This window comes from Lipophrys pholis (genome assembly GCF_963383615.2).
Source record: "Lipophrys pholis genome assembly, chromosome: 5".
In the NCBI taxonomy this organism is placed as follows: domain Eukaryota; kingdom Metazoa; phylum Chordata; class Actinopteri; order Blenniiformes; family Blenniidae; genus Lipophrys; species Lipophrys pholis.
This window is the reverse complement of record NC_137628.1, coordinates 22,623,303-22,648,234: the sequence shown is the minus strand read 5'-3', so window position 1 is coordinate 22,648,234 and position 24,932 is coordinate 22,623,303. Positions and strand designations below refer to the sequence as shown.

The 24,932-nt window shown below is 44.7% G+C and overlaps 1 protein-coding gene across 4 annotated transcripts; it reads right to left on the bottom strand.

Annotated features, from left to right (window-relative positions):
• Positions 1 to 1,671: 1,671 nt before the first annotated feature.
• mxd4 (MAX dimerization protein 4) lies at positions 1,672 to 23,963 on the bottom strand. Of its 4 annotated transcripts, none has more exons than XM_080464651.1 (7): positions 23,720 to 23,963; positions 22,930 to 23,029; positions 19,071 to 19,100; positions 16,562 to 16,676; positions 5,682 to 5,796; positions 3,768 to 3,930; positions 1,672 to 2,829 (listed from the first exon to the last, which is right to left on the bottom strand). In XM_080464651.1, the coding sequence occupies exons 2-7, from the start codon at positions 23,012 to 23,014 to the stop codon at positions 2,666 to 2,668; spliced, it is 672 nt and encodes a 223-aa protein (XP_080320777.1). In that variant the 5' UTR covers positions 23,015 to 23,029; positions 23,720 to 23,963; the 3' UTR covers positions 1,672 to 2,665. The 4 variants fall into 4 exon arrangements, with proteins under 4 accessions (XP_080320777.1, XP_080320778.1, XP_080320779.1 ...); XM_080464652.1 differs by having other exon boundaries at positions 23,614 to 23,961; XM_080464653.1 differs by lacking the exon at positions 16,562 to 16,676.
• Between the last annotated feature and the right edge of the window lie 969 nt (positions 23,964 to 24,932).

Sequence of the window (24,932 nt, the reverse complement as noted above, 5' to 3'; positions counted from 1 at the left end):
TAGTTTTTCCCCCGTTATGAGAGGCGACACTGGCAGATGGGTGGGCATCAAGTGGGTAGGGGAGTGCCTAGAATGGGGTTGGGGGGGGGTACAACAGCGGCTTCAGTAGAGACCAAGGGGGCATTTTCTTTTCTTCCGTTTACTTATAATGAAGTGTTCTCTTCACATGCCCCTTGCTCATGGAAGTGTTTGGTACGGCGGAAGAGGAGGGAGGGAGGGAGGGAGGGTGGACGAGACTGGGAGTTGGGGTGTGTGACCTGAGTAGGAGGCGTGGATGAGGAGGCGAAGGGAGCAGCAGGAGGAGGAGGACGAGGAGGAGGAGGAAGGAGGTCAAAGGCTCACCAAGGCACAGAATGACAGCAGGAGAGTCACCCAAGGGAGAGGGGCCAGTGTATCAGCTCCCCTGCCCCCACTCTCCCTTCAATAAGCCTGGCCTCCTGTCTGTCTGTCTCTCATATACTTTTATGTATTTATATAGATATAGATAGATAGATATACTCACTCTTTTTTGTCTTTTCATTACAAGAGAACATTTAGGAAAATATAATACAAAATTTTATACAAGAAATATAGACTACACTGGCTAATATCACTTTCAGTGACACGTAGCTTCTTTTGTATGCAAGGTTGTTTTTTATTTTTCTGTTTTAAATTTTTTGTTTGTTTGTCCTTTTGAGTCTTTTTGTAGTTTTAAAATTTTTTTTTTTTTTTTTTGATCAGACCAGCCATGTGGGCTGGGCCTTTTCTTGTTTTGTGTTTTTTTTTTTTTTTAAAGTGCCAAGCTCTAAAGACTCCCAGAAACGGCTGGGCCTAACGATTATTAACTGGTCAGAGAGCAACAGGAGCGTCTCCTCCGTCAATAGTGACTATTGTGCATAAGTTACAGACAAGTTACAGAAGGAATTCCATCTACGTTGGTCTTTAGAAGAGCTCCAGAAAAAAAAAAAAAAAGCTCCAGAAACAAGTAACAAAGAGCAGAGGAGAAAAGGATTATTATTCCTCTGGCAGAAAAGTGAACCGACTGCGGTTAGTTTGCGAAGTTAGCGAAAACAAACACCTCAGCAGAGAGCGAATAAGTACAGCTGGCCCTTTCCTTTTCTTCCACATTTACAGCTTTGACTTGTTAATCGGGCTGAATCCAGTTCACACGTGGATACCAACAGGAAGCAGAAACGGAGCTGCAGAGAAGTACAAATTACGAGTGGGACGGCGCCGTGCGCACGGTGATGGACGCCCGCTCAGTTTTCTGCAGGTCCACTGCCTGTGAGCGACAAGTCGCTGCCTAGAGGGTCAAAAGGAGGAAATAAAAAAAAAAAAAAAAAAAAAAAAAGGTCTCCTGTAACACCTCATGGTCCACGAGAATCGATTCAACGCTCGGAGGAAGGACCCGCCTATCGTATTTATTGCTACATCAATTCGCTACTGAGAAGGAATCAGTCTTTACGGAGTAGAGTTTTAGCTGAGAGGCGATTCCTTTCGTCTTTTTTACTTGACATAGTAGTCCATCCACACCATAGGGTGGTATAGTGTAGTGGTCAGTAGTGTGGAGTAGTGGTTAGGCGACCCAACCAGAGGGAGACACGAGGATTTTGGACAGTAACTGTACATCTATTTACATTTTCATTCTTCGCTACAGCTTTTCTTTTTTTTTTTTTCTTGGGGGGGGGGGGCTTTAATAATGCAGATGTGCAGAGATGCTGTTAAAGAAGTTTTAAAAGTATGGCTGGCAATAAGTAATCAGGGAGTGAACAGTCTGCTGTTTCTCCAGGTTCCTCTCGCGTCTCATCTCATTCTCAACAGGACGGCATGTGTAGCCCCCGAAAAAACGTACAATGTTCAGGGCTATAAAGTGATCTTATACTTTTTTTAGCGGGACTTTCCTGATCTCCGTGACTTCTTCTTCATGCTCTGAATGGGAGAATCAGAACAAATATATGAAGCCTGCGAATCTTACACACTGCACCTTTACGGCAGTGTCATTTCCCAGCAGTCAGACATTTCAAAGAACCAGCTTGACATCTGCAATAGCTGCTCCTGTCGATGTTATTATGTAAAAGGAAGATGCCGTGTGACGAAATCAACTTTCGAGGTCCCCGTCGTTGCATATTGCAGAACTAACAGAAATGCTTCACCTCGCGCACCGTTTCTGCAACGTCTTATCTGTGTTTTATTGCTTGCTATTCTCAGGGGGTTTTTTTCGACCTCTTTAGCGCAGCCCCTAATGCTTCTCTCCTGCAGACGCACACGGACACGTTGCACCAATTAACGAGTCAAAGCCGTTCACTTCACCACAAAATTCCCTAATAAAAAACCTCTCGGTGCTCTGCGCTCTCTGAGCCTGCTGCGACACTGGGCAGGGGCAGTTAGAGGGTCAGGAGGGGCAGGTTCAGGCAGGATACAGTAGGACGAGGTAGGGTCAGTGGTCAGGGGGACGTGGGGGTGGGTCAGGAAGCTCGAGTGGCATTTCATTTCATTTCAGTGCCGTGTGCTTCTCGTGGCAAGGCGAAGAAGGAATGAGGTGAGAGTTGTACCGCCGCCGTCATGGACTGGTGTGATGGTCGCGGGGTGACGTAGGCGATTTTAAATCAGGAGGGCAAGGCCGGGCGAGGACCGGAAAGCGTGGGTGGGGAAGGTGGCCCGAGAGATGGGTGGCCGCGCGGCGTCTCTAACAGTGGTGCGGCTGCAGTCTGTGGGAATGTGTGGCCGTGTAGCTGGTGTCGCTGGAGCTGCTCTGGAGGCTGTAGTGGTCCTCCTCCTCCTCGCCGTCGCTGATGCTGTCCACGCTGTCCGCCTCCCCGGGAGTGAACTCCATACCCTCGATGTCCACCTCTGCGCGCCGGAGGAAAAGAAAACGCACCGTTATTTTTCAGTAGTTGTCTAAATCAAAACCAAAGAGAAGAAACTGTTTATTTCCGTCCAACTGTGGGAATATTCATTAGGGCGCCCGCTGCGCTCGCGGATTAAACCTGGATTTAGGCGGCCATTAACTGCCGGCAAACAGGCAGATCTTTGTGCTCCCACGGCTAATCCCCGTCCATTGATAAACAACTGCATGTGTGTTTACCTCAGCCAGGATTAGAACTTCAACAGTCTGTTTTAGGGGAGTGTGACACTGGTGATCAGCAGATTTTCTCTTTACGCTCAACAAGATTCACACTCTCTGACCACGGCAAAAATGCACCAGTGTCTGTGGCGGCTCACAACCCGCCACTCGTGGAGATCCCTCACGACGACAAGAAGCTCAAACTGCAAACTTTCTTACCTCGGTTTAACCAGCCAGCAAATGAAACATACCCACACCTTCAGTCTTGAGATTAAGGCTCTCGCACACAACTTAGCTGTGACCTCCAATGACACCAGATTACCATGTTTACGGTGTTGCTGCGGTTCACGATCTGCCTCGGTTCAATGGACCTCATTGGATGAAGTCTCCCACCTTCGGTGGCGAAACATTACAAGACAGACTTACAAATCTGTAATCTGAGGCGTTAACCTCCTGACACGGGGTCATCACCCGCAAACAAAGCCGGTCTAATCATCGGATCACCATGCTGCCGCTGAAAAAAGGCCAAACTGCTCTATCTGTCTGTGAGCCGGCTCGATCTCAGCCAGAGCCATACGTTGGCCGTTACTTATTTGCATCAAATGTAGAGGAAATCTACATTTCATTTAAATTTAACTGCTTGGCAAAGCCTTGACCTCAGAAATGCCGTTGGACGTTAACAAACGGCAAAGTCTGTGCTGAGGGCCGATCCTTCCGGGCGTACCTTGCTCCGAGTCGGTGGAGATGGTGGAGCCCATGCTGTCGGTGCGGATGCGCTCCACGGATCCCGACACGGAGAGCTGCTCCAGTCGGCGTTTGAGGTAGCGGTGCTCTCTCTGAAGCTGCTCCTTCACATTTAAAGCCTTCCTGTCCTGCTCTTCCAGCTTCTGCAGACACACACATGCAAAGACACTGGTATCATTCCCTGTTCCAGACGTGTCACTATTGTATCGGTTCTCATTGAAGTAACCTTCCAAAACCTCAAAGAGTTCACTTTATTTCTATTTCTAACACGGACCCACAACAAATATTGTGGGGGAGGAACACAAAAGACCCAACAGAAAGTAGTACCTTGTGTTACTCATGTGAGTAATCTTGTAATAAGAATGCTGCTACCTGGCAAATATCAAGAATGACCTTCACTGAAAAACTTTCATTCCACTGAGTGAATAAAAATCATTTCCGCTGAAGAACAACAGCACATCCAGTTACTGTGTTCAGGAATAGTCGTAGTAATAGTGTTAAAATCAATGCAACTTGAGATTAAACACAGATCAGATGACCCAAATTATATATATGAAACAAGATGAGAAATGGGAGTGCTGAGCAACTGTCTTTTTCTGTATTTCATTCATTTTATTTCTTTGTCAAGCACTGTGAATTGCCCTGTGCTCTATAAATACATTTGCCTTGCCTTGCCTTGCCTACTGAAGATTAAATGGTCCCAGCTATAGAGTAAGTGCAGAATTATGGATGGTTTTCTACTTTTTAGTTTCTGGATTAGAGTCGCATCATACTGACTCTGTTTCTGATGTTATCAAGCGACGGTGTTTATGAAAAATCATCTTGTTTTCTTATTTATAATTACAATCACTCAACCAGTAAAATAATCTAAGAATTACTTTTTGGGTAGGAAGTCAAACCACCGCTCTACTACAGGTCACAAACTACAAACAAGAACAAACTGCATAAAAAAGAAGTTTGGCTCGGGGCGGGATGAAAGTTTGCACACAGTTCCATGTGAGAGTTTCTCGGTGGTGAATCGCCTCACTGATACGAGAAGACTCGACGCAGTGACGGGAATTAGTGCAGATCTTCTGAGCAGAAAGGGCATGCATGATAAACAGGAAATGAAGGGTTAAAACAGGCTTCGTCTGGAGCTTCTAGCCAACCACACTGTTGCTGCTTGTAAACAGCAAGATCAGTGCAGCGGGTCCTAAAGGACATGAAATCCTGCCGCAGTGATGAAAAATGACCAATAATAGTCTACTGTGACTGATTTGTTCAGCGTACTAGCGACACGGCTCGCGTTGCACACCTTTTATTTTTGAAATCTAGTGTTTTGCTGTGTTTGTTTGTTTTTGATCTCTCTTGCGTGTCCATGAAGTGAAACTGTTCATGAACCATGAAGCAGTTGGTCTCAAACTAACCACACAAAATTTGTCTTTGTGTGCAAATCTCCAGATCTGGTGTATATTCCTCTCTGGTGACTCGATTGTGAGGCTTTTCTTTCCCCCCCTTCCGTCTTGGAATTTCTTTCTTTTTGTTGTTTTTTTCCAAGGCAGGCGTTGAACCCCTCCGATTGAAAGATTAGGAAACAATGCAACGCTTAAAGTATAAAAAAAAGCGAGACATGGGAGAAGTTGAACCTGAGTTTGTGCTCATGAGGCTTGAAAAGGAGGAGAAAACTTCACAAAGGGATTTTTTTTTTGCTGAATCGATGTAATTTGTAATTTTCTAGACAATGTATTGATGTTAGATTTCTACTTTTGCCTGACCAGAATGGCAAAATGCTCAAATATTCAGTTTTTCATTCATATTGGCTTCAAATCTCTGCAATGAACATAAATAAATTGCAGTTTTAAAGTGTATCTTTTCAAAGAGACATGCCGTGAGGTTGGGGATTTTTTTTTAATACCTTGATGTGCATCTTGGCCCTTTTCAGCAAGCTCAGAGTGGTGTGTCTCGTGCTGTCTGGACCCAAGGGCACCAGCTTCTTCAACTGCTCCAAGTAGAGCCGTAGTTTGGCACGTCTGCAAGCACACAAACGGAGGATGAGTCAGCACACGTCCAACCAGAAGACGGCGAGAGCGAGAGAGAGAGAGAGAGAGCGAGAGAGAGAGAGAGAGAGAGAGAGAGAGAGAGAGAGAGAGAGAGAGAGAGAGAGAGAGAGAGCCGCCGACACAAACAGCCCGAGAGGAGCTTATCCACGTGTCTCTACAGGGCAGGAACCCACGCTGCTTTTCATGTATGGTTATTGTTTTGTTCTGCTCTTGCACCCAAAAAAAAAAAAAAAAAAAACATGAGTGGAAATGTGCCCGATCTGAGGTGATGATCAGCAGGTTTGGTTTCACTTGTGACTTTCAACTTGACCGTGAGACATTTTCTGAAGAGTTCTGGGGGGTTGGTGTTCCCTGCGGTTTCACATGTTCAAAGTGAGCACAGGCCGACAACAAACAGCAGATTATGCTCTACGCCTGCGAGCTGCACAGAATCGAATGAAATGCGAACACTGTGACTCTTTTACCCAATCTAAATGACAGTGTCCCCCGGATGCATAGGTTGGACGTTAAACGGAGAATATCTCAATCAATCGGCCTAAATCTTCGTCCTGATGGCAAGATCAACTGGTCATACTGAAAATGATGCAGAAATAGCCGAGTGAGCGACAGTTACTGCTAATTTACTATCAATAGCAAATAAAACCATTCAGATCCAGTTTATGCGTCTTGACTTCATAAACAAGGGCCGCTCTCATTCTACGCCCACATGTGACACACTCAAGAGACAAGCAGGCCTTCATAAAGGATGCGTTTCTACTGTTATTCATGTATTATACATTACCAGGCCTATTGTGGGGTTGGGATTTCATTATTTAAAATTTTGCAATTGCAAAGACTGCCAATGTCCAATAATGTCAAGGCCAGCTGTGTGGCTGTGTTTCTCCAGATCTTCCTTCACAAAACCCTCAAACTTGCTCTTCTCTAAACAAAGAGAGTCCTCGGTCTCGTGATGACGGTGTGCACTAATCATTACTGACTAACAGGACCAATAAGGACACATAATATGACCCCTAGAAAACCCTGCATCCCTGCCAGAGCGCCACAGGACAACAGGCCTGATTCTCCACCCAGCACTTCGCTCTATCACAAGTCAAGATGTTTATTTGAGAGATCAAGAAAACTGTTCAAGGAAAGGCAAAGTTAATCTTCGGAGTGACCTTCTCTGAATACTGTGTATGTTATTTTAAAAGGGCTGCCATTATTCGGGACATTTTTCTTTTCTTTTCTTTTTAACAGCAGATCCCCTTTTCTGTCCTCGCTCCATTCAGATTTGTTCATAAAAGCCTTTCAATCCGCCATTAGTCAAGCTCGTCCATGAACCGTCTCTTTGTTCTGAGCGAGCCGTTCCCCCTTTTTCTCCCGTTCCTTTGGCTAACTCCGGCTGAACGGTAAACAAACTCCAACAATGCGAGGTCTACATCGGCCATCGTTGCAACCACAATAAACCTAATCAGAGAAATGAAGCTCTATGGGGGTTGGCTGCAGGGCTGAGCTCACAGGAGACCACAGACATGTGCAGTCTTTACACACGGCTCACTCTTTGCCCTGTTTTTCTTTTCCCTTTACAGGAAGGGCGTCACCTGTATTTTTCTCATGAAGTAAGACCCTCTCACTATAGCCACATCTGTTTTATTTAGGGGTACCTCGAGAGGCCTGGTGGCCAGTATGGTCCCGGTGTCTATATCATTATTGAATCGTTAGTCTTAGGGGATTTCGTCATAGCTCCAAAAAGAAATTACACTGATAAAAAATGATATTAAACAGATGAACCCGCTTTGAACAATCTCCCTGCTTTCAACAGGTGTGTGTCAGTGTTCCACGAAAAAAATAAAAAAAGGGCGTGTGAAAGTGCTCTCATTCTTTTATTTCCTCTTCCCCCAGGGGGCAATTACACCTGCCCCCCCCCCCCCCCCCCCCCCCCCCCCCCCCCCGCCCTGCTGAACCCCCTCAACCCTTTGCTCCACCCTGCCAACACTAACACACCCTCATCCCGCTGGAAAACAAGTGTCTTCTGAGGACAGGGGTGGGGGCCACCTCCAACCTGCCCCAGTCTGAGCCACATGAAGCACTTGGTCCGCAGCCAGGGGAAGCGGGCAGGAAGGAGCAAGGGGTCTGAAGCGGAGCTGGTGGGAAGGAGGAGGAGGAGGAGGGGTGTTTTTTTGGAAGGGAGTGGGGTCCGAGCGAGCGAGCGGATGACTTTCTCTCGGGTTTGAAAAAAGGGCTCATTGAGTGCAGTGTGCTCAGCTGCGCGAGGCAGTGCTCCACACACATCATCCAAAGGGTAACTTGAGCCAATGGGCAACCATCTTGCACCCCACCCAACCCCCTTCCCTCTTTCTTGTAACGAAAAACAAAAACAAGGCGTTTCCCAAATACTCTGCCCGACTGCTCTCCTCCCAACTCAAGGAATCTCGGCTGTTTTGGACTGACCGATTCACCTCAGGCTCCACATATATGCTCGAACACAGGACAAGATGAACACAAGACAGAAATGTATTCTCCGAAGTGAGAGAAATCAGGTATATATGATGACATGCAAACTGAGCTTACAAGGTCTTCAATATCTGTGATGAACTGCTTTCATGTCCAGGATGTACCGTATTTCCGCCCAGTTAGTCTGCTCCCCGCTGTTGGATGAAGCGGGAAAAGAAGGATGGATGGATACAACATAACATAACACACCAGAGCTTTACTTTTTACTGCACTAAGAATGCCCAATGATGGCCGAATGTTCTGTCGGTGTTTTGTTTTTGAAAGAGTTACAATCTTGAGATTTAAAATCAATTTGCATAAACCATAAAAAGTCTTAAACTGCATTAATAAAAACATTCCGCAGTGTTTCGACAGCTGTATTTGTTCAGGTGAAATCTATTATCTCAAACTCAGCTGCCTCTATTCCACTGTGAATTACATTTCCTCTTTGGAGTATCTGCACTTTCATCAGCCCGCGAGACAACATGACTCCATGAAACAGTGTGTGACACATAAACCCCTGTCAACCCGACAATGTCTTTGTCCAACAAAATGCATGTTTCTGATGTATATCAGTACAACCGGACCTATCTCACCCCCGCGGTGTGTTCCTGACAGCTCCCTCACTGCACCATGTGTTCGCCCGCCACGAGACCCGCTCGCTATTTTTTTTCCCTTCAAGAGCTCATAGCCAATTTGGAGCAGGGTGAGGACCCTCCCTCTCTCACGTTTGTTATTCCTAAGCCAAGTCCTGGTCACGCAATGTTTATCAGATTGCCTGAAACAGCCATGCATGGTGTGGCACCGCTTGAGCGCGGATGCGGAGTGCGGGACGGGGAGCAGACGGTGTGCAGCGCCTGGTCCACGTGGTTCTGAATCAAATCGCATTTTCCAATTTGTCTGGTTTGAAAATAAGGACGGTCTTTGACATTCCCGTCGTGAACTGTGTGACACTGTTGGTCCAGGGGTCACGTGGGATGCCGTTTACACTACATTACAGAACACCGCGTAGAAGCCAGGAGTTATTTGTTGCCACTGAAGATAGTTTTTATACTCCAAACACTGTTGTTTTCCATGTGTCCACCATCAAGACGAGGCTGTCGCAGCAGCATTTTAAATACTGAAAAGTTGCATCTCTAAAAGCTAACAGAGACCGTTGTGTTTTCCTCTGCAGTCGAGGACTCAAATCGTGACTCTGCAGCTCGATTTGTTCGGGAATCACAGAGTGTGCAGAGAAATCCCCCACCTGACTGTTCTCACGTGCTTAGTACCACGGGATGATTTGTGTCTGATCTCTGCCCCCTCCACCCTCCCCCCCATCAAGGGCTCAGTGCCAAAACAAAGCCAAGACCAAAGAGGAGAGAGAGAGAGAGAGAGAGAGAGAAAAAGGGAACTTTTGCTCAGAAAGCTGCACGCTGCTGAAAGTAGAATAAGCTTTTTTAAACTGCTGACTTACAAGGTTGCTGAGCACAGATCGGGCCTTTCTCACAGACCTGATTACACACAGTCTCCTTTAGAGGAGAACAAGCGTGAATTATCTTGTTTTGCTACCCATCTGTATCTGTAGGGGCATGTGTGCATCTGCCAGGCTATTAATGTGTTCCTCCCCCACAGAAGAGAGGTGGCAATGACACTCACAAGCTGGAGGCCGCCGTGAGTCCCAGAGCGCCTCCATACGAGGGCCTCGGGAGACGAGCTAGTGCAAACAACGGGCCTTCAGCCCTCATTCGCTGCACTGCTTAATGACCTCGCTGCAGCCCAGCACATTCCTCGACCCATACGCACAGGGCCCAGTGGCTTGTCTGGCACTGAGCCAAACCTGCTAAGCCAAGGTCAGAGGTCATCAGGAACACCACCGCAATGTTCCCCCTCACTTACCAGAGCTGCCACGGGAATTCGCTCCAGTTGGGTGTAAGTGTAACAGAAAGTAAATGCGACACCACGCCTCGGGGTGTTGTTTGGACTTGAGCCTGCAAGAAATCAGGAAGCACTGCCTCGTGCGCTCGAGCCTTCACCCGGCACGATAATGTGATAATTTAATCTCAAAATGTCATGAATCGAACTGCGGGGTTTGTCATTTGACGTCTGCAAAATAAAGAGGATCAAAACTGTGTTTTTAAAGGCTTAAGGGATAATTCCAGGCCATTACAAGTTGGATGTTGGTTTTCCAGCGCCGGCCATCACTCTTACCAGTAATAATAAGGTTTGCGCTCACCAGGTAAACTACAGAGATCTGGGAAGAGTGCAGCAACAACAAACCCAGCGTGCGTGTACAGTTTTCTTCCAGATCACAAGGTTCAGGAAGTTATTTGAAGCCTGTAGTTTTGTTTTGTTTAAGACCTGTAAGACGGTCTAAGTGCATATTTGCAGAAATAATGAGGTCCCAACATACACAAAGTTGAAAATGCAAATGTCCCACAGCACGATTTAATTAGTAAATATTTGTCGAACATGCATGGGTGAATATGTACAGTATGTTGGTGGTAGTTTCTGCCACATGGATCGATCTGGAAGCGCTAAACTGTGTGAAGAGGCCGAAAGTGTAGCGAGTAGTTAGATATCCTATCCTATAGTTTCTGTCGCAGATCGACTGCTTCCTCCACCCAGCTGGCTGGACAACAAAGTGGAATCCTTCGAGACGATGGAGGACGACTCAGCACGTCATGAGGGAGTGTTGTGTTTATATGAGTTTCTGCTGGACTCTGCAGCCACTTCCTCCATCCAAAGGCTGCGAGCTCCCTCAGGATCCTGCTTCCATGTCACGTAGCAAAGCAGCCTCGTACGCGTCTGCTCTTCGAGGTTTTGTTTACACTGTAGGGTTGTCCTCTGGTGGTACTGCTGCACCAGCAAAAAAAAAAAAAATTTTTTTTTTCAGGCAGTTGGACTGAACTTTGGTGTTTTCCACTTCCTCCTTTGTGTGTTTTCTTCTGGGTTTCTATCTATTATTGTCATAAATGATGTGTGTTTTTCTGAAATAAATGCTGACTTGTGGAAAACAAACACAGAGGGTTTTAACAAATGTTTGAATCACAGTCTAAAAGTTACTTCTTTTCGTGATTTATATATTTTTTAATGTACCGAGCTCGTCTCTGGAGTTGCGGTGAAAGTGTGTGTGTGTGGGGGGGGGCTGTGTTGCGTGTGGGGGAGATGAGTGCAGTGAGGTGCTGGGATTTGAGGTTGCCAGTGGAGTCACTCCACATCTGGCTGGCAGGTTCCTCAGGAGCACAGAGCAGATGGAGGGAAGATTGAGGTGGTGAGGGACTCGACCCAGGCGCCAGCTGATAAACACCACACACACACACACACACACACACACACACACACACACACACACACACACACACACACACACACACACACACACACACACACACACACACACACGAAACCTTTCAGCAAGCCTTCATCATTTCCCTGTCACCCTCCAGGCCTGACTTGAACATGATTACATTTACCAGAGATCAACAAGACGTTAGAAAACTAAGACGGCGTTGAAGTGGGCTCATGTGAAACTGGCAGAGTGGCTCACCACGCTGCCCACGCCAGCGAGAGAAACAATACAAGCCGAGGGAGCCACGAGACGCTTTTATCACACTGATAGGAAATGTCAGTCGTCTGGGACGAGCGCTGTTTGTCTTCTATCGTGGAGGACGCCGCGCCCACCCAGTGTGTGCAGTGACAACTGAAAGGCGAGACAGACGGATACAAGTCCCCCATAAACACGTTCTTCTGACGGCAGGAACAAGGAGCTTGTTGTCACATGACTCTGCTTTCTCACGCAAAGCGGCCAAACAGAAACCTGAACGCACCACAGGCAGAGGGAGGCCACGTCACTGCTCGTAGAATTACACGGAAGAAAAGGCGCTGCGTGCCTTTAAGGTGAACAACAGGAAGTTTTAGAATTAATGGGCTGCTCCCTCGTAGTAGTAGTTTCTGCAAAAACAAGACTGGACTTTCCACGAGGCATGTTTGGGAATGCCTAGTAATTAGATTCATTCGATTGTTTTTGTGTACTGAAACGATCCCTGTGTGAGCTCGGATCATTACAAAATCCCTTCCTCAGTGCAGACAGCTTACGGTGGTGTTGCCAGAAAAACAGATGTCAAACATAATTTAAAGAGGAGAGCGTGTGAGCGAGCTGGGGGTGGGGTGGGGTGGGGGTGGGGGGTGGGGTGGTTGAAAACAGAGGACGTTGTCCCCGCGCGTCTCTGAATCATTTCAAGACGACGTCAAATGACAGACCTGGACATTAATTGCAATCCGCTGTGTGCCTCGAGAAGTACATCTATTGCACATGTTGGACGGACCAGCTGACACGTCAAGCTGGGGTTTTATAATGATCCTCGTCAATGATTAACACACAGGAATCCAGTCAAACGAATAAACATTTTAACACGGCCTCAGACTGTAAAGGTCGAGCTGTTTACTTCTTGAGAGAAGGTTTGGAGTCCAGTCTCAGGCCTACAGGAGAGAGGTGGGGACATTGGAAGGTTTGGAGAAGGCATTTTTAGCATTTTGAGGTTGTTTCTTTTTTTCTTTTTTTTGTGGACTAGATGTAACTGATTTTACAAAATTGTCCATCGAATCAATTGCACAACTGCAATTTAATGAGATAAAGTACCATAAAGCATCTTGGTGAATATTTACTGAGATGTTGGCAACGACTTATCTTCTATCTGGAGGCACAAATCATCAAAAAGTCTGCGCTTTGCTGCCGTGTTGTTATCTAATGCTGCGTTCATGTCCCATAATTCTACTTGTGAAGTTGTAAATCAGGCCAGTGAGTTTACTTGCTTTTTCGTCTGAATGTGGAGACACATTATAGGAGGGGATTGGTTGAACCTTTTTTTTTTTTACCAAATGTCTCCATTGGATTTTTAACAAAGCGATAACTCATACTAACTTTCTGTGTAGGATCCAGTGTGCATCTAGTCGAGAGTAAAAGTTCCTCTAACCTGAGCTTTCACATCCTGAAAGATTAACACCCGTCCAATGTTGTAACGGGTAAAGAAAAGTTCACGCAGTCTGAAAGCGCCTATACATTACCTGCCTATACATTCTTTTTTTTTCTTTTTGGGTAGTACTGTGATGACGTAAACAACTCACCGGCCAAAATGTTCACACAGTGCTGCTGCAAGCTATAAAAAAACAAATAACTAAAGAGCACAAGAAAGAGGTGGAAAAAGATTGAAAGATGATAAAATGCCTGCAGTTCCAATCCCATCAAACGATGCATAATCAAAAAAACAACAGTCAGTTATGAATATAAACTACCCTGCTCCACCCAATGCTACAGTATATGCAGCTGATTTAGCAATCCTCGGCCTGCTAGTTTTGTGAACCCCCCTCTCTATTACCCCCTCCCTCCCCCCACCATATCGCCTCTCTTACTTAACTCTGCATTCCAGTGTACATGTGTGTATTCCGCTGACCTGGATTTCAGGCAGCCGGCTGACACACATAGCAGCCACGTCCTGCGCAGCCCGGCGTCCCTCCCCTCAGCAACGCTGGAGAATGTCTTCATCTGTTCCTACTCAGACACACTAGGCCCAAGTCCTGCTTTCCTTCTCCCTGACCCCCAATCACTTCAATCACTAGAATAAGCACCTCAGACAAATGCTCAATATTTTCCCATTAAGTTTTGAAAGTACGATTAACGTATGACTGAAGCACTCATTAACGGCGAGCTGGAGCGCGTGGCGGCTACCCTATATATCCCCACTTTACTGAGATTTATTTTATTGGCTATGTATGTGTGTTTTGCACAGTTTCTTGGTATGTATAGAACTAAAGACAAAGGTATTTTGTTGTACGTTATCACTGATGACATTCATTCTTACAATCAGAAGGGAAATATTTAACTGAACTTATTACATGAAGGAACAATTGTGAACACTTTCTTCGTTTTGCCTCTCAGGAGCATTTTATGATCTATTAAGTAATACAAAAACAACTAAACTTTCAGTCAGACAATCTATTTGAGACAATAAGCTGACTTTTCCATCGGCACGACCTCTGGTGAACTCTGATTCAAGTTTGCGATTGACAAGTCGCTACAAATTACAACACGATCGGCGTGCGCTTTAACAAGAAGAGCGTGTACATTACAACCCTCATTACTCTGAGAACGTAATGACAGTGTAAATGGACAGGGTCACAATTGAGGAATTGAAGTACATGTGCCATCATGTGAGTTTCACACTTCAATTGGAGCGAAAAGTAATGATGAAATGTCCCACGTTTTTATAAGCAACAGACACTTTTGTTGTTTTGGACATTTTCTGTGGAGTGCGATGTTGTCAGTGCTGACAGTTTACATCAAATAACAATTCTATTTATTTTGACTTTCTGGCTGTAGAATTAGCAAACAAATGCAGTGTGTGGGTTTGCCCATTTCTTCCAAGATAACGCAACTTTTCAATATTTGGCGTTCATCAATATTACTGTTAATTTACAAGGGCCATCGTAAGTAAAGAGGACATGGGTCCAAAGCTCTTTTTGTGGCATTTTCGGAACATAACATAAACTTTCTAACATTTATGGTTATGAGGACTATACCAAATCCTGTCATCGGCAACAGGAATAACACGGTTATTTATTGCCTTTGCATGAAACGCTGCATACTTTTAAGTCAAGGTTAACCACCAGTGTAATTTCAGGCATCACACACACACACAAAAAAGCCCTTTAAGAAAAACCATGGTGTTTGTGATGAGATAACTTAGTCTTAGGACTCATTACTGTGGTTTTCTATCAGCAGCCTTCCTCCAATCAGAAGGGAGGAGCTTCAAAAGATGTGTGGCTTAAAGAGACACGAGCAAAATTGTTTGTTTAAGAAAAAGGTGCTGTGGAAAAGACTGCCTATTTCCCGACTCTGCGTCATGGAGAAACGACCCCCGTGGAGACCCAGAATGTCTAAAAGAGAGCATAATACACTCTCTTTAAATAGCAGCATATAGACCAGGATGTAGCCTTGACTTTGTCCATGATCACAGCACAGTTTACAATCACAATAAAATGCATGATTAACTTCAATATAAAGTCAGTCACGTTAAGAATGAATTGCACACAAAAAAAGAGGAAAAACAGAGCCAGTTTTATCACTCAATACAGAGTGATAAAGGCCTTCTGTGAGAAGGGCGGGCGCACTCCTCCTCCTTTCAACCTCACATTTGTGCTGACTCAGACTGTTCTCGTCAGCTAAAAGCAGAGAAAGAATGAGGAGAAGGGGGGGAGAAAAAGTAGATAACAGAAAAAACAGATGTGGTCTCCGGAGAAAAGGGGAGACAAAGAGAATATAGGCAAAGGGGTGAAGTAACCGGGCTGTGGAGAGAGAACCCCCACCCTCCCCGCCGACCATTACGCTGTTATAATTCAAACAGCTTGGTGATGTGATGCCTGGCACACACACACACACACACACACACACACACACACACACACACACACACACACACACACACACACACACACACACACACACACACACACACACACACACACACACACACACACACGGAGGCGGGCTTCACTTGAGGGAATAGAGCTCCTCAAAGCCAAATAAGTCTTCCATCACAGCTGGGAGTAGAAGTCACTGGGAGAGTAAATTTAATTAGCGAGAAGATTAGACCATGACAAGCTGAGTGCTTGCTCCTGTGTCCATGAGACGCATGTACATTTTCAAGCTGAGTTCAATAGGTGCTGCACAGTTGCTGCACATGATCTGTGCGGGGATATATACTGTAAGAGAATACTGTTTGTGGAGACTAATCTGCAAAGTTTGAGCCTTCCTTTAATCTCTGTGATCTCAAAAATGAAACCGAGAGCACTCGGTGGCCGTGGGTGGCAGCGATAAAAATAGAACAGTAAATCCTTCTATCAATTGAGGGAAGCAGCACAGACAAACCAGACGCACGGCCTCACGCGGCCGGACTCAGATTTCCTGTAAACAGGTGATCTGTTGGGAATGCAAAACACGCTTCGCGTTTCGCGAAAAGTCGTCACGGGGGTGATCATGACAAGTCATAAATGGGAAGGAAGCAATGCCAGGGGAGTCCAACCACAAAGCGTTGGTTTCACACACAAAGAAAAAAAACAAGCCAGTGCTCTGCAAAATGCTGAGAGATAGTGGAGAGCAGCAGAGTCATCCTGAACATAGTCTGAACATAGCCGTCACGGCCACACTCGGACTGCAGCAGATAAGCCGGCTGTGCCAGGACGGACGACCCCGTGAGTCTCCACACCCGCCCCGCAGACAACTTACTCTGATAACGGGACGCAAATATATGCAGGGTGACTCCTGAGCGTCTGCCAAGGAAGCAGCCGGTGACATGAGGGACACTGAGCAGGCAAACGGTCACGAGCTGCACCCGGTGCTTCTTGTCCAGGGGAAAATGAAAATAAAAAAATAAACGTTTCATTACAAAACTGTCACATTCGTCATGTGGCTACGACGATCAATCCTTTAATAAGCTGACTATCAATAATATGTTCTGCAAACATTCTGATTATTCAAGCACCTGAAACCTTGACTTGTTTTTATCTTGGTTGATAACACAAGTTGTATCAGTCTAATATGCAGGCGGGGCAAAACCTGGCACCACGTTGCCATATATATATATATATATATATATATATATATATATATATATATATATATATATATATATATAATCAGCTTCCAGCGGTGGCTGTGAGGCCAGAGTGCAAGCCATTATACCAACTTTTCACTTAGCATGAACATATAAAGAAAAATAAACCTTGAGTTGTTTTAAATAATGTTACAAATTCACTTCATTCAGTATTTACATGATAATCTCAAATATATGGGATGAAAAAATTTGGGGGGGAAATCCTCCTGCTAATTCCAGTTACGAGTAAGTAAACCCCGGCACGGTTGCAAGATGACTTGATTTAAGTGATGTTTAACTCTTCTCACTGAACCAGCCAGCGTACAGACGTTCATCAGTCACCTCGTCTACCTGTCTACGAGTCAAAGCTTTCCTCTGTGCTGCGAGACGATGAACACAAAACAACGCGTGATCAAACAAAGACAGTGAGTCAGGGCTCAAACAGCAGCACCTCCCTGGCGTGTCATCTGAGGGCGTGAGGAGGACTTTGGCGGCGATACTGAGGTGGCCGTAGATTGAAAGAGAGATGAAACTTTAAGCAGATATGCTCCCAATGGGTTTCATGCTTTAACTGGTTTGACAGGACAACGTTTGAGTTCTCCGATGAATCAGCAATAGACTGATGTTGGCAAAATTCCCTTCAGCAGGATTTGCTTTCAGTTTTCTCCAGATTTGTGTTTAAATGATTGATTTCTAAGCAAGGTTTACCAAGCAATTAATAAGAGTTTTTATTGCCAGATGAGCATGTGTAATACACGTCATAGGCCCCCACGCAAAATGGTTGCACTATAGTCATGGCTAACACCTGCATGTTGGAGTAATGACCCGGTAATTTGAAGGCGCGGGTTCAGACAAGGATCTAGTAAGGACGTCTTTATGTTGTAATGTTGTCACCGTTCGGTCTGTCGTCACAAATGAGCAGATTGAATTTTTTTTCCATACAGTCACGAGTAATCACAAAAAGGAATGATTAAGGTCCAAAAATATGGACTAAGTCACCACTTGTCAGAAAGGTTGGTGCAATATGACAGTGAGCTTGAAGCTTTGTTTTTTTTTCATCAAAGGTTACTTCATGGCATCAGTGAATAATACAGGAACTCACACGTAAGATTGCTGGTCACGAATCACGATGCTTGTTGCGGATGTCAGAAAAACTATTTCTGAGAAACATGTGGCCACACTGATGACAAAGGAAGTGAGTAAACGTGATTATGGAAGTCTTTACTGGCATTTGACAAGTTCGACTGGACGTCACTTCATCGGTAACCAACCACACCCGGCGTTGGACATGAGGTAACCATCATGTCTCAACACCTGCAGTCTAATAAGCCGGGGCCTCCCGTGTCTCTCAGGTCAGAGAGGAATATGCCCTTACTTGTTTCTCCTTGCAGCACACGCGTCCATTACTCACTTCCAGACATGTGACTGGCAAACCCCGAACCTTCGGCGTGGCTGACGGTGTGTCACGCACAAGCAGCCTGACACACCCTTTTCAGCCAGAGGTGATTGACACATCAGCTGATTTGTGCAAGGCAGGTTTTTCACAGTACAGCAGGAACTCAATGCAGAGAAATACGTTGCGCTAACTCATTTAAATGTGTTAGTTTACATACCCAGAACTTGAGGTCAAAACAGTGGACGATACATGTGCATTAAAAAAAAAAAAAGAATGACACCAAGAATGTCACTACTGGGCATCGAAGAAGGAAAAACAAAAAATATTCATGGCCGATAGAGCGGTGCATGCTGGGAGTAGTAGAGTACTATCTGTAGGCTTGGATTCACCGCGCCTCAGTCAGCCGGGGCAGGATTATCACATTACTGAAAGGATTCCCCATCCATACAAGGAAATGAAGTTCATCTGTGAAAGTGAGACCGATCTAATCGAAGTGAAGGTGCTCTTTGAAATCAGCTTATTATCCCGTTTTGAGGCACGAGGGATTAATTGATTACATCTCGGAGTCTTTGAACATGACCTCTGATCCGATTCTGCTGAGCTCTGTGTTTTTGAGGGATTGTAAAATTATCTGACATTTACTTGCAGCTGGGACTCCTTCCCTTTGTACGTTCAAAGACAATGCAGAGAAATCCGAGACACATAAAAGACAGACAAGAACGCGGAGCAGAAGATTCTCTTCCTACCTGTGTTTCTCCAGCTCATTGTGTGTTGATCTGCAATGACAAAAGGAAAAAGATGAGTGTCGAGATGCTTAAAAATACTACTAAAACTTCCCATCCCGTGTGACATGAGGGTTCAGCTTCAGCGTCACGGGGGGAAACTTGGCTAGGAAGTTGGTTTTGATCTCAAAAGTTTGGATGTAAATGCAAAGTAGCAGATCTGAGAAACAATCAGACAAAGAAATATGTCAAAAGATCAAAGAGAGATCTTTGATTCCTCTTCCCTGTCTGCCTTCAGGTGGCTGGAGGGCTTTCTGAAATCTGGAATTCCTACGCATTAAAATTTCATGTTAGAAATGCAGTTTCATAATGCTCTGAAACAAGCTCGCTCTGCTGCATATTCAATCGATTCAGTGGGGTGGATTGAGGACACCAGCATGCAGGGGCTTGGCTGCATATTTTGGGAACGTGTGATGAATGGAGTTTGACTTTTTAAAGTCTCTACTGTGTGACGCGTTGTCAAAAAAAAAAAAAGCACACAGATGAGGTCAAAAACAGCCTTGAAATAGAGGGAGATAGACACAGACAGAAAGAGAGCGAGAGAGAGAGAGAGAGAAAGGCAGAGAGAGAGAGCAGTATCTGTGACACTGCACAAAACCCCTCGCGTCCTCGTTTGCCCTGTGCGCGTACAAACAGCAGGAGCACATTGCACTACATGCTGGCTGAACAGCGGCACAGACCCGGGATAAAAAACACACTCAGACGTCTGGAAGGCCTATATTGTGCAGAATTCCTCAGCATGTGGGCTATTCCAAGGAGAGCCCCCTATTATGATGCACAGCCGGGAGCACGAAGGGCACCACAGTCCATCTGAAACAGGCCCTCTGTTCATGAGACCGTCATGGATACCGCGGCAATAAAAACAACAAAAAAAAAAAAAAAAAGCGGCCAACAAACAAAGGGCCAGACTGACAACAAGCCTTTTCAGATTTTCCACTGTCGAAAGCGCCCTTGTGCTCGTGCGGCAGCAGTTCCCACAGCTGTGCCGAGGATGCATCCTGCACGGCGACACTGATCACTGCACCAAAGAAGGGCTAGGGTCGGCCGTCTGCACAAACATCGGCCCAGCGGGAGTGCAGGATGTTGCACCGCTACTAATAACCCGATCTGAAAGGCCGACGGAACAGCTTCACGCCCTTGGCGAAGGAAGTTGTGCCATTCAAATGGCTGGAATGGAGAGGGGAAAAGTCCCAGTCAAAGCACAGGGCACGACCGGGAAATCATTCAGAGATTCGCTCTCAGACCTGTAATAACAGCAGATTAACACACATGCACAAGCACACACACACACACACACACACACGCACACACACACACACACACCTTTATATGTAATGTAAAAGCAAGGTGTGACATGCAAAGGGCTCTGTGCTCCACTGTAATAAACTCGCCCCCTAATAATCAAAGGTCTATACTAATAGCTTTATATCCCTTTCTATATGGGACGTCACAGTGCCGGAGCTCAGCCTCAGCGCATCCCAGGTTTGTTTTCCCACAGTTGCACGGAAGGATTCAAGGGCATAGAAGAAGTGAAGCGCAGTGTTTCTTTTTGTCTGTGCTATTTATATTTTAATTTCATGTGTCGTATGCAAAACAACCGAAGAACGAACATCTTTTCCAATAAAAATACAGTTTTTTGGGGGAATAATTATTTCAAACAGCAGCCCACAAAAAAAAAAAACAACCTGTCGTTTCTTCACTATGTGCATAAATAGATGTTTCATCCCCCCCCCCCACACACACACACGTGACCTATATGTACGATATCAAACATTATAGTGGCAGTTACTAGCTATACAATATACACATTGTGCTTTATGACTCACTGCCAGCTTCAGTTTCAGTTCAAACATGAAGAAATGTTTTTACTTTGCTAACCCCCCCCCCCCCCCCCCCCCACACACACACACACACACACACACACACACACACACACACACCACCACCACCACCAAGCATCCTGTTGATGCTTAAAAAAGCTGGAGGAGAGCATAAAGGGAATTGGGGAATTTACCCTCGGTGCAGTCTAAAGAAAAAAGGAGGGAAAACGAGGGCCTGGCGCATGAAGCCCCGGTGGGCTGCACTCTGTCACGGGGTGTAGGTGTCTATTTCTGCCGCCACACCCGCCTGCCACATCCACACAAACACACACTGTACGAGTGTGTTACACTGGACCAAAAGAATGTGGAAGGGACCACATTCTTATCTGTGTGTCAAGCAACCGACAATATTACACAGGAAAAAAAAGGGGTGTAATTGAAGAGCAATGCTCCTTTTTCTTTTTTTTCTTTTTTTAACATGCTCTACGAGCAGTGATGTAACTCTCACAACAGGAGAATGATTTCCCCACTATACTTCATTCATGTATTATTATCCAGCAAAGCTCTTTTCTTATTATAGGTAAATCACATGCTCAGGTGAATCACCTTCATAAAACAAGAGATATATTGTAAATGACACACTGTTAAAGAGCACAGTCTCACACACCTGGACAAAATAACACAGTGAAAATTTACATTGAGCCTTTACATATAGCCAAACGTCTCCACAGATGCCTGCTGCGGGTGTGTCCCGTATCGATTCAATCATTGGCCATTCCACTTTCAGTCCAGACTGACAAAGGCCTGTCTATTTTGGCACAAGGGTGTTTAAACTATCAAAAACTTGAATTAGAATAGTGTGTTAATATCTTTCCTGTGAACAAACAATTTAGTGGCATCTAACCATAAAATGTCACATTATAATCAACTAAATATTTTCACATCCAAGCTACTTAAACTATTACAAAAGCCACTCCCTAAAGTGATTGCTTTGTCTATCATTTAGTTTGGCTACTGTGCAAACTCAGGACTCAAAAATGCACTCAAACTCAGGTGGTTATACGTCAATGAAAATATAAATGTCAATAGGAGACTTAAGTTTGGTCAGTCCTAATATGACACCCCCATGTTATGATTTACTTAGGGTGGGTGGGTTGATTTGAATGAACTGTCTGCAATGCCACTTCTTCACTCGAGACTTTTATTAAAATTACTTTCATTCACCTAAAAAATCGACAAGCAATCGTGAAGACATTTGCCTGCTGTAGGAATGATAGAAATACCACTACTTTAGACATAATCATCAAATGTAAGCAGCTGATTCTTGAATTCCTTTTAATCACTAGGTCAACTGGTCTGAAAACACCAGGAGGCCTGAAGTGAAACTGAAAGCTGTGTTCACTACTAATGCAATATAATTCTGCCTTGCTTTATAATCTTACTGCTTGTGGCAGGATGATTGGGGTCAAAGGGAGGCCAGATGGAATTTAAACACAGAAGACACTTTAAAGAAATGTTTCGATCATAAGAATTGATGTGCAATAATAACAAAATGTTCACAAACTTTGTGTGTGTGTGTGTGTGTGTGTGTGTGTAGGGGGGGGGGGGGGGGGGGGGGGGGGGGGGGGCATGAGTGTGTGTGTGTGAACCCATTTCAAAGAGCCCTTTATTAAGCAGTGGACACACCAAGCAAAAACACGATGATCACATGAAAAGAGAGAGAGCGAGAGAGAGAGAGAGAGAGAGAGAGAGAGAGAGAGAGAGAGAGAGAGAGAGAGAGAGAGAGAGAGAGAGAGAGAGAGAGAGAGAGTTGACAGTGTACGCGTGGCACTGTTTATTGGAGAAACCAAAACAGAGAGAGCCCAGCCCAGCAGCAGAAGCAGAAGCAGCAGCAGCATGATGGCAGGGTGCATGAACTCCGTCCTACCATCGGTGTGCATGTGTTTCAGTAAAATTGACATGGACACGTACAAAAAAAAAAAAAAAGTAAGAATGATATTTACCTATTGTTCTGAGCTTTTCTGGAAATTGGCGTGGCTTTCGTTTTCTTTCGGGAAAAGTCGCTGCTGTATGGTAAAACAGACGCATAACCGTGTTCTGCCTCTATAGACACAGAAAGCAAAAAAAGAAGAAGAATTTAAAATTATGAAAAGAAATTAATGTTAATGTATTGCACAGTCTGCAAAAAAACAAACAAACAAAAAAAAAAACAGGTTCGCAATGAGGTATTACATAGCTACAGAGGCTGAATGACAATTCAAGTCAAACAAAACGTGATCGATCGTGGACGCAATCGATCCCAATGCATCTGCACAGCATTGTTTTAGCCTCTGCTACATCTTTATTTCTTCTCAATTAACATTACATGACCATGAAGACACTAAAGACACCGGACTGACGTTCTCAATGTCACTCTTGTTTACTCGTTTCTTAAAAAAAACAACAACAACATTATAGTGCGTCGCTGACAACATACGACACGTGATCTGGCTTGGAAACGAAGCGATCGGGGTTTTATAAAGACGTGACACACTTTACACGATAAATTACAACTGTTGTTATTTCTCCAGCGCGGGTCCAGTTTGCACCCATCGCCTGGTCCCATTGTCTACTAAAGTGACATCATACCTGCACTATGGCAGGGCACGTTAAAAAAAAAAAAAAAAAAAAAAAAAAAAAAAACCTACCAAAGGAGCAGAATATGAAGTTATAGCTGTCGTCACAGTCTCTCGTTCACAGAATAAGCTTTATCGCATAAACGCTGTCAACTTGTCAAGTGTGGCTGCAAAATACCTCTGTCTCTTCTTTCCAAGTACTCTGCAGCCTCCAGCAGAATCAAGAGAGAATTAAGTTCCATCTCGTTGTTGTCTCGCTATAAAAATAAAAAGAGTGTATGTACACGGGCGTAGGAGTCATAAAATAATGGAATGGAAATATAAAAACAGCTTAGGAGCGGCGTATGTAGCGCTGCTATGTTCACTTCTGAGTCTTGGTGACTCCAAACTACAGCATCAACAGCGCCTAACTAAAACTCACTGACATTGCTGACGGCGCGTCTGGCCAATAGGAAAAGCGTGTGGGTGGGCTGTGTGGTGGAGATCCAACCAGTGACGTGGCTGAACGTCCAACAGTGACATTGGATTGGCTACAGTGTGCCAAAGTCGTGAGAGACATACCCTAGCAACAGTTCTAGTGACCCGCCTACTCCGTTGCTGATTGGTTGGACTATATGCAGGAAGCCTATGATTGGCTGGTGAGAATTAGGAGCGTGGCTTCTGGTTGAACTTGGGCGTTTTGGTTGCTGTATTTGATAACTGTTCAAAGTGTGTTTTTGGACTTAAACCTTTTAAAGTGAACCATCAGTCAATGAGGCTTTTTTAGAATATAGCTGTCAGCTAATTACCATATGATTACATGGCATGACAGCGGTTTTTGTTGGCTTTGTTTTTAAATCATTTCCTGTGAAAGTTTGAGAGTTTTTAGGAGCAGTTTTGGAGCTGTACTATGAGCTGCAGTGATGATGCTCGAAATACTGACATGATTAAATCACACTTTTTGAAATGAGTTTAATATTTAAAAAAAAAGAAAAAACATTTCTTGGTTGCTTTTATAACAACTCAAGACATAAATCTTGGTTCTGAGCCCAAAAGTATAGATTCAGCCCAAAACAACTCATGAAACTAACTCAGTCAGTTTATGAACTACTCACAAGATTCAGTGGCAACAAGGAAAATAACTTAAAATATAAAGAAACAATACCAGGTCACGGTGGTTTATAATGTTTGAAACTTTAGATTTGATCGGTAATGAGGAAGTTGTGGCATTCAACTGCACTTGGAGGCCTATACTTACAGGAATTGTGACAAAAGCAGTGAATCAGTAGTAAAACCCTCAATTAAAAAAAAAAAGTTACACAATGAAACTATTGACATCAGCAGTGAGACAAATTTGTTTTCCACAATCACGTGAATGGATAAATATGCGGATTGGGTTATATTGATTAATT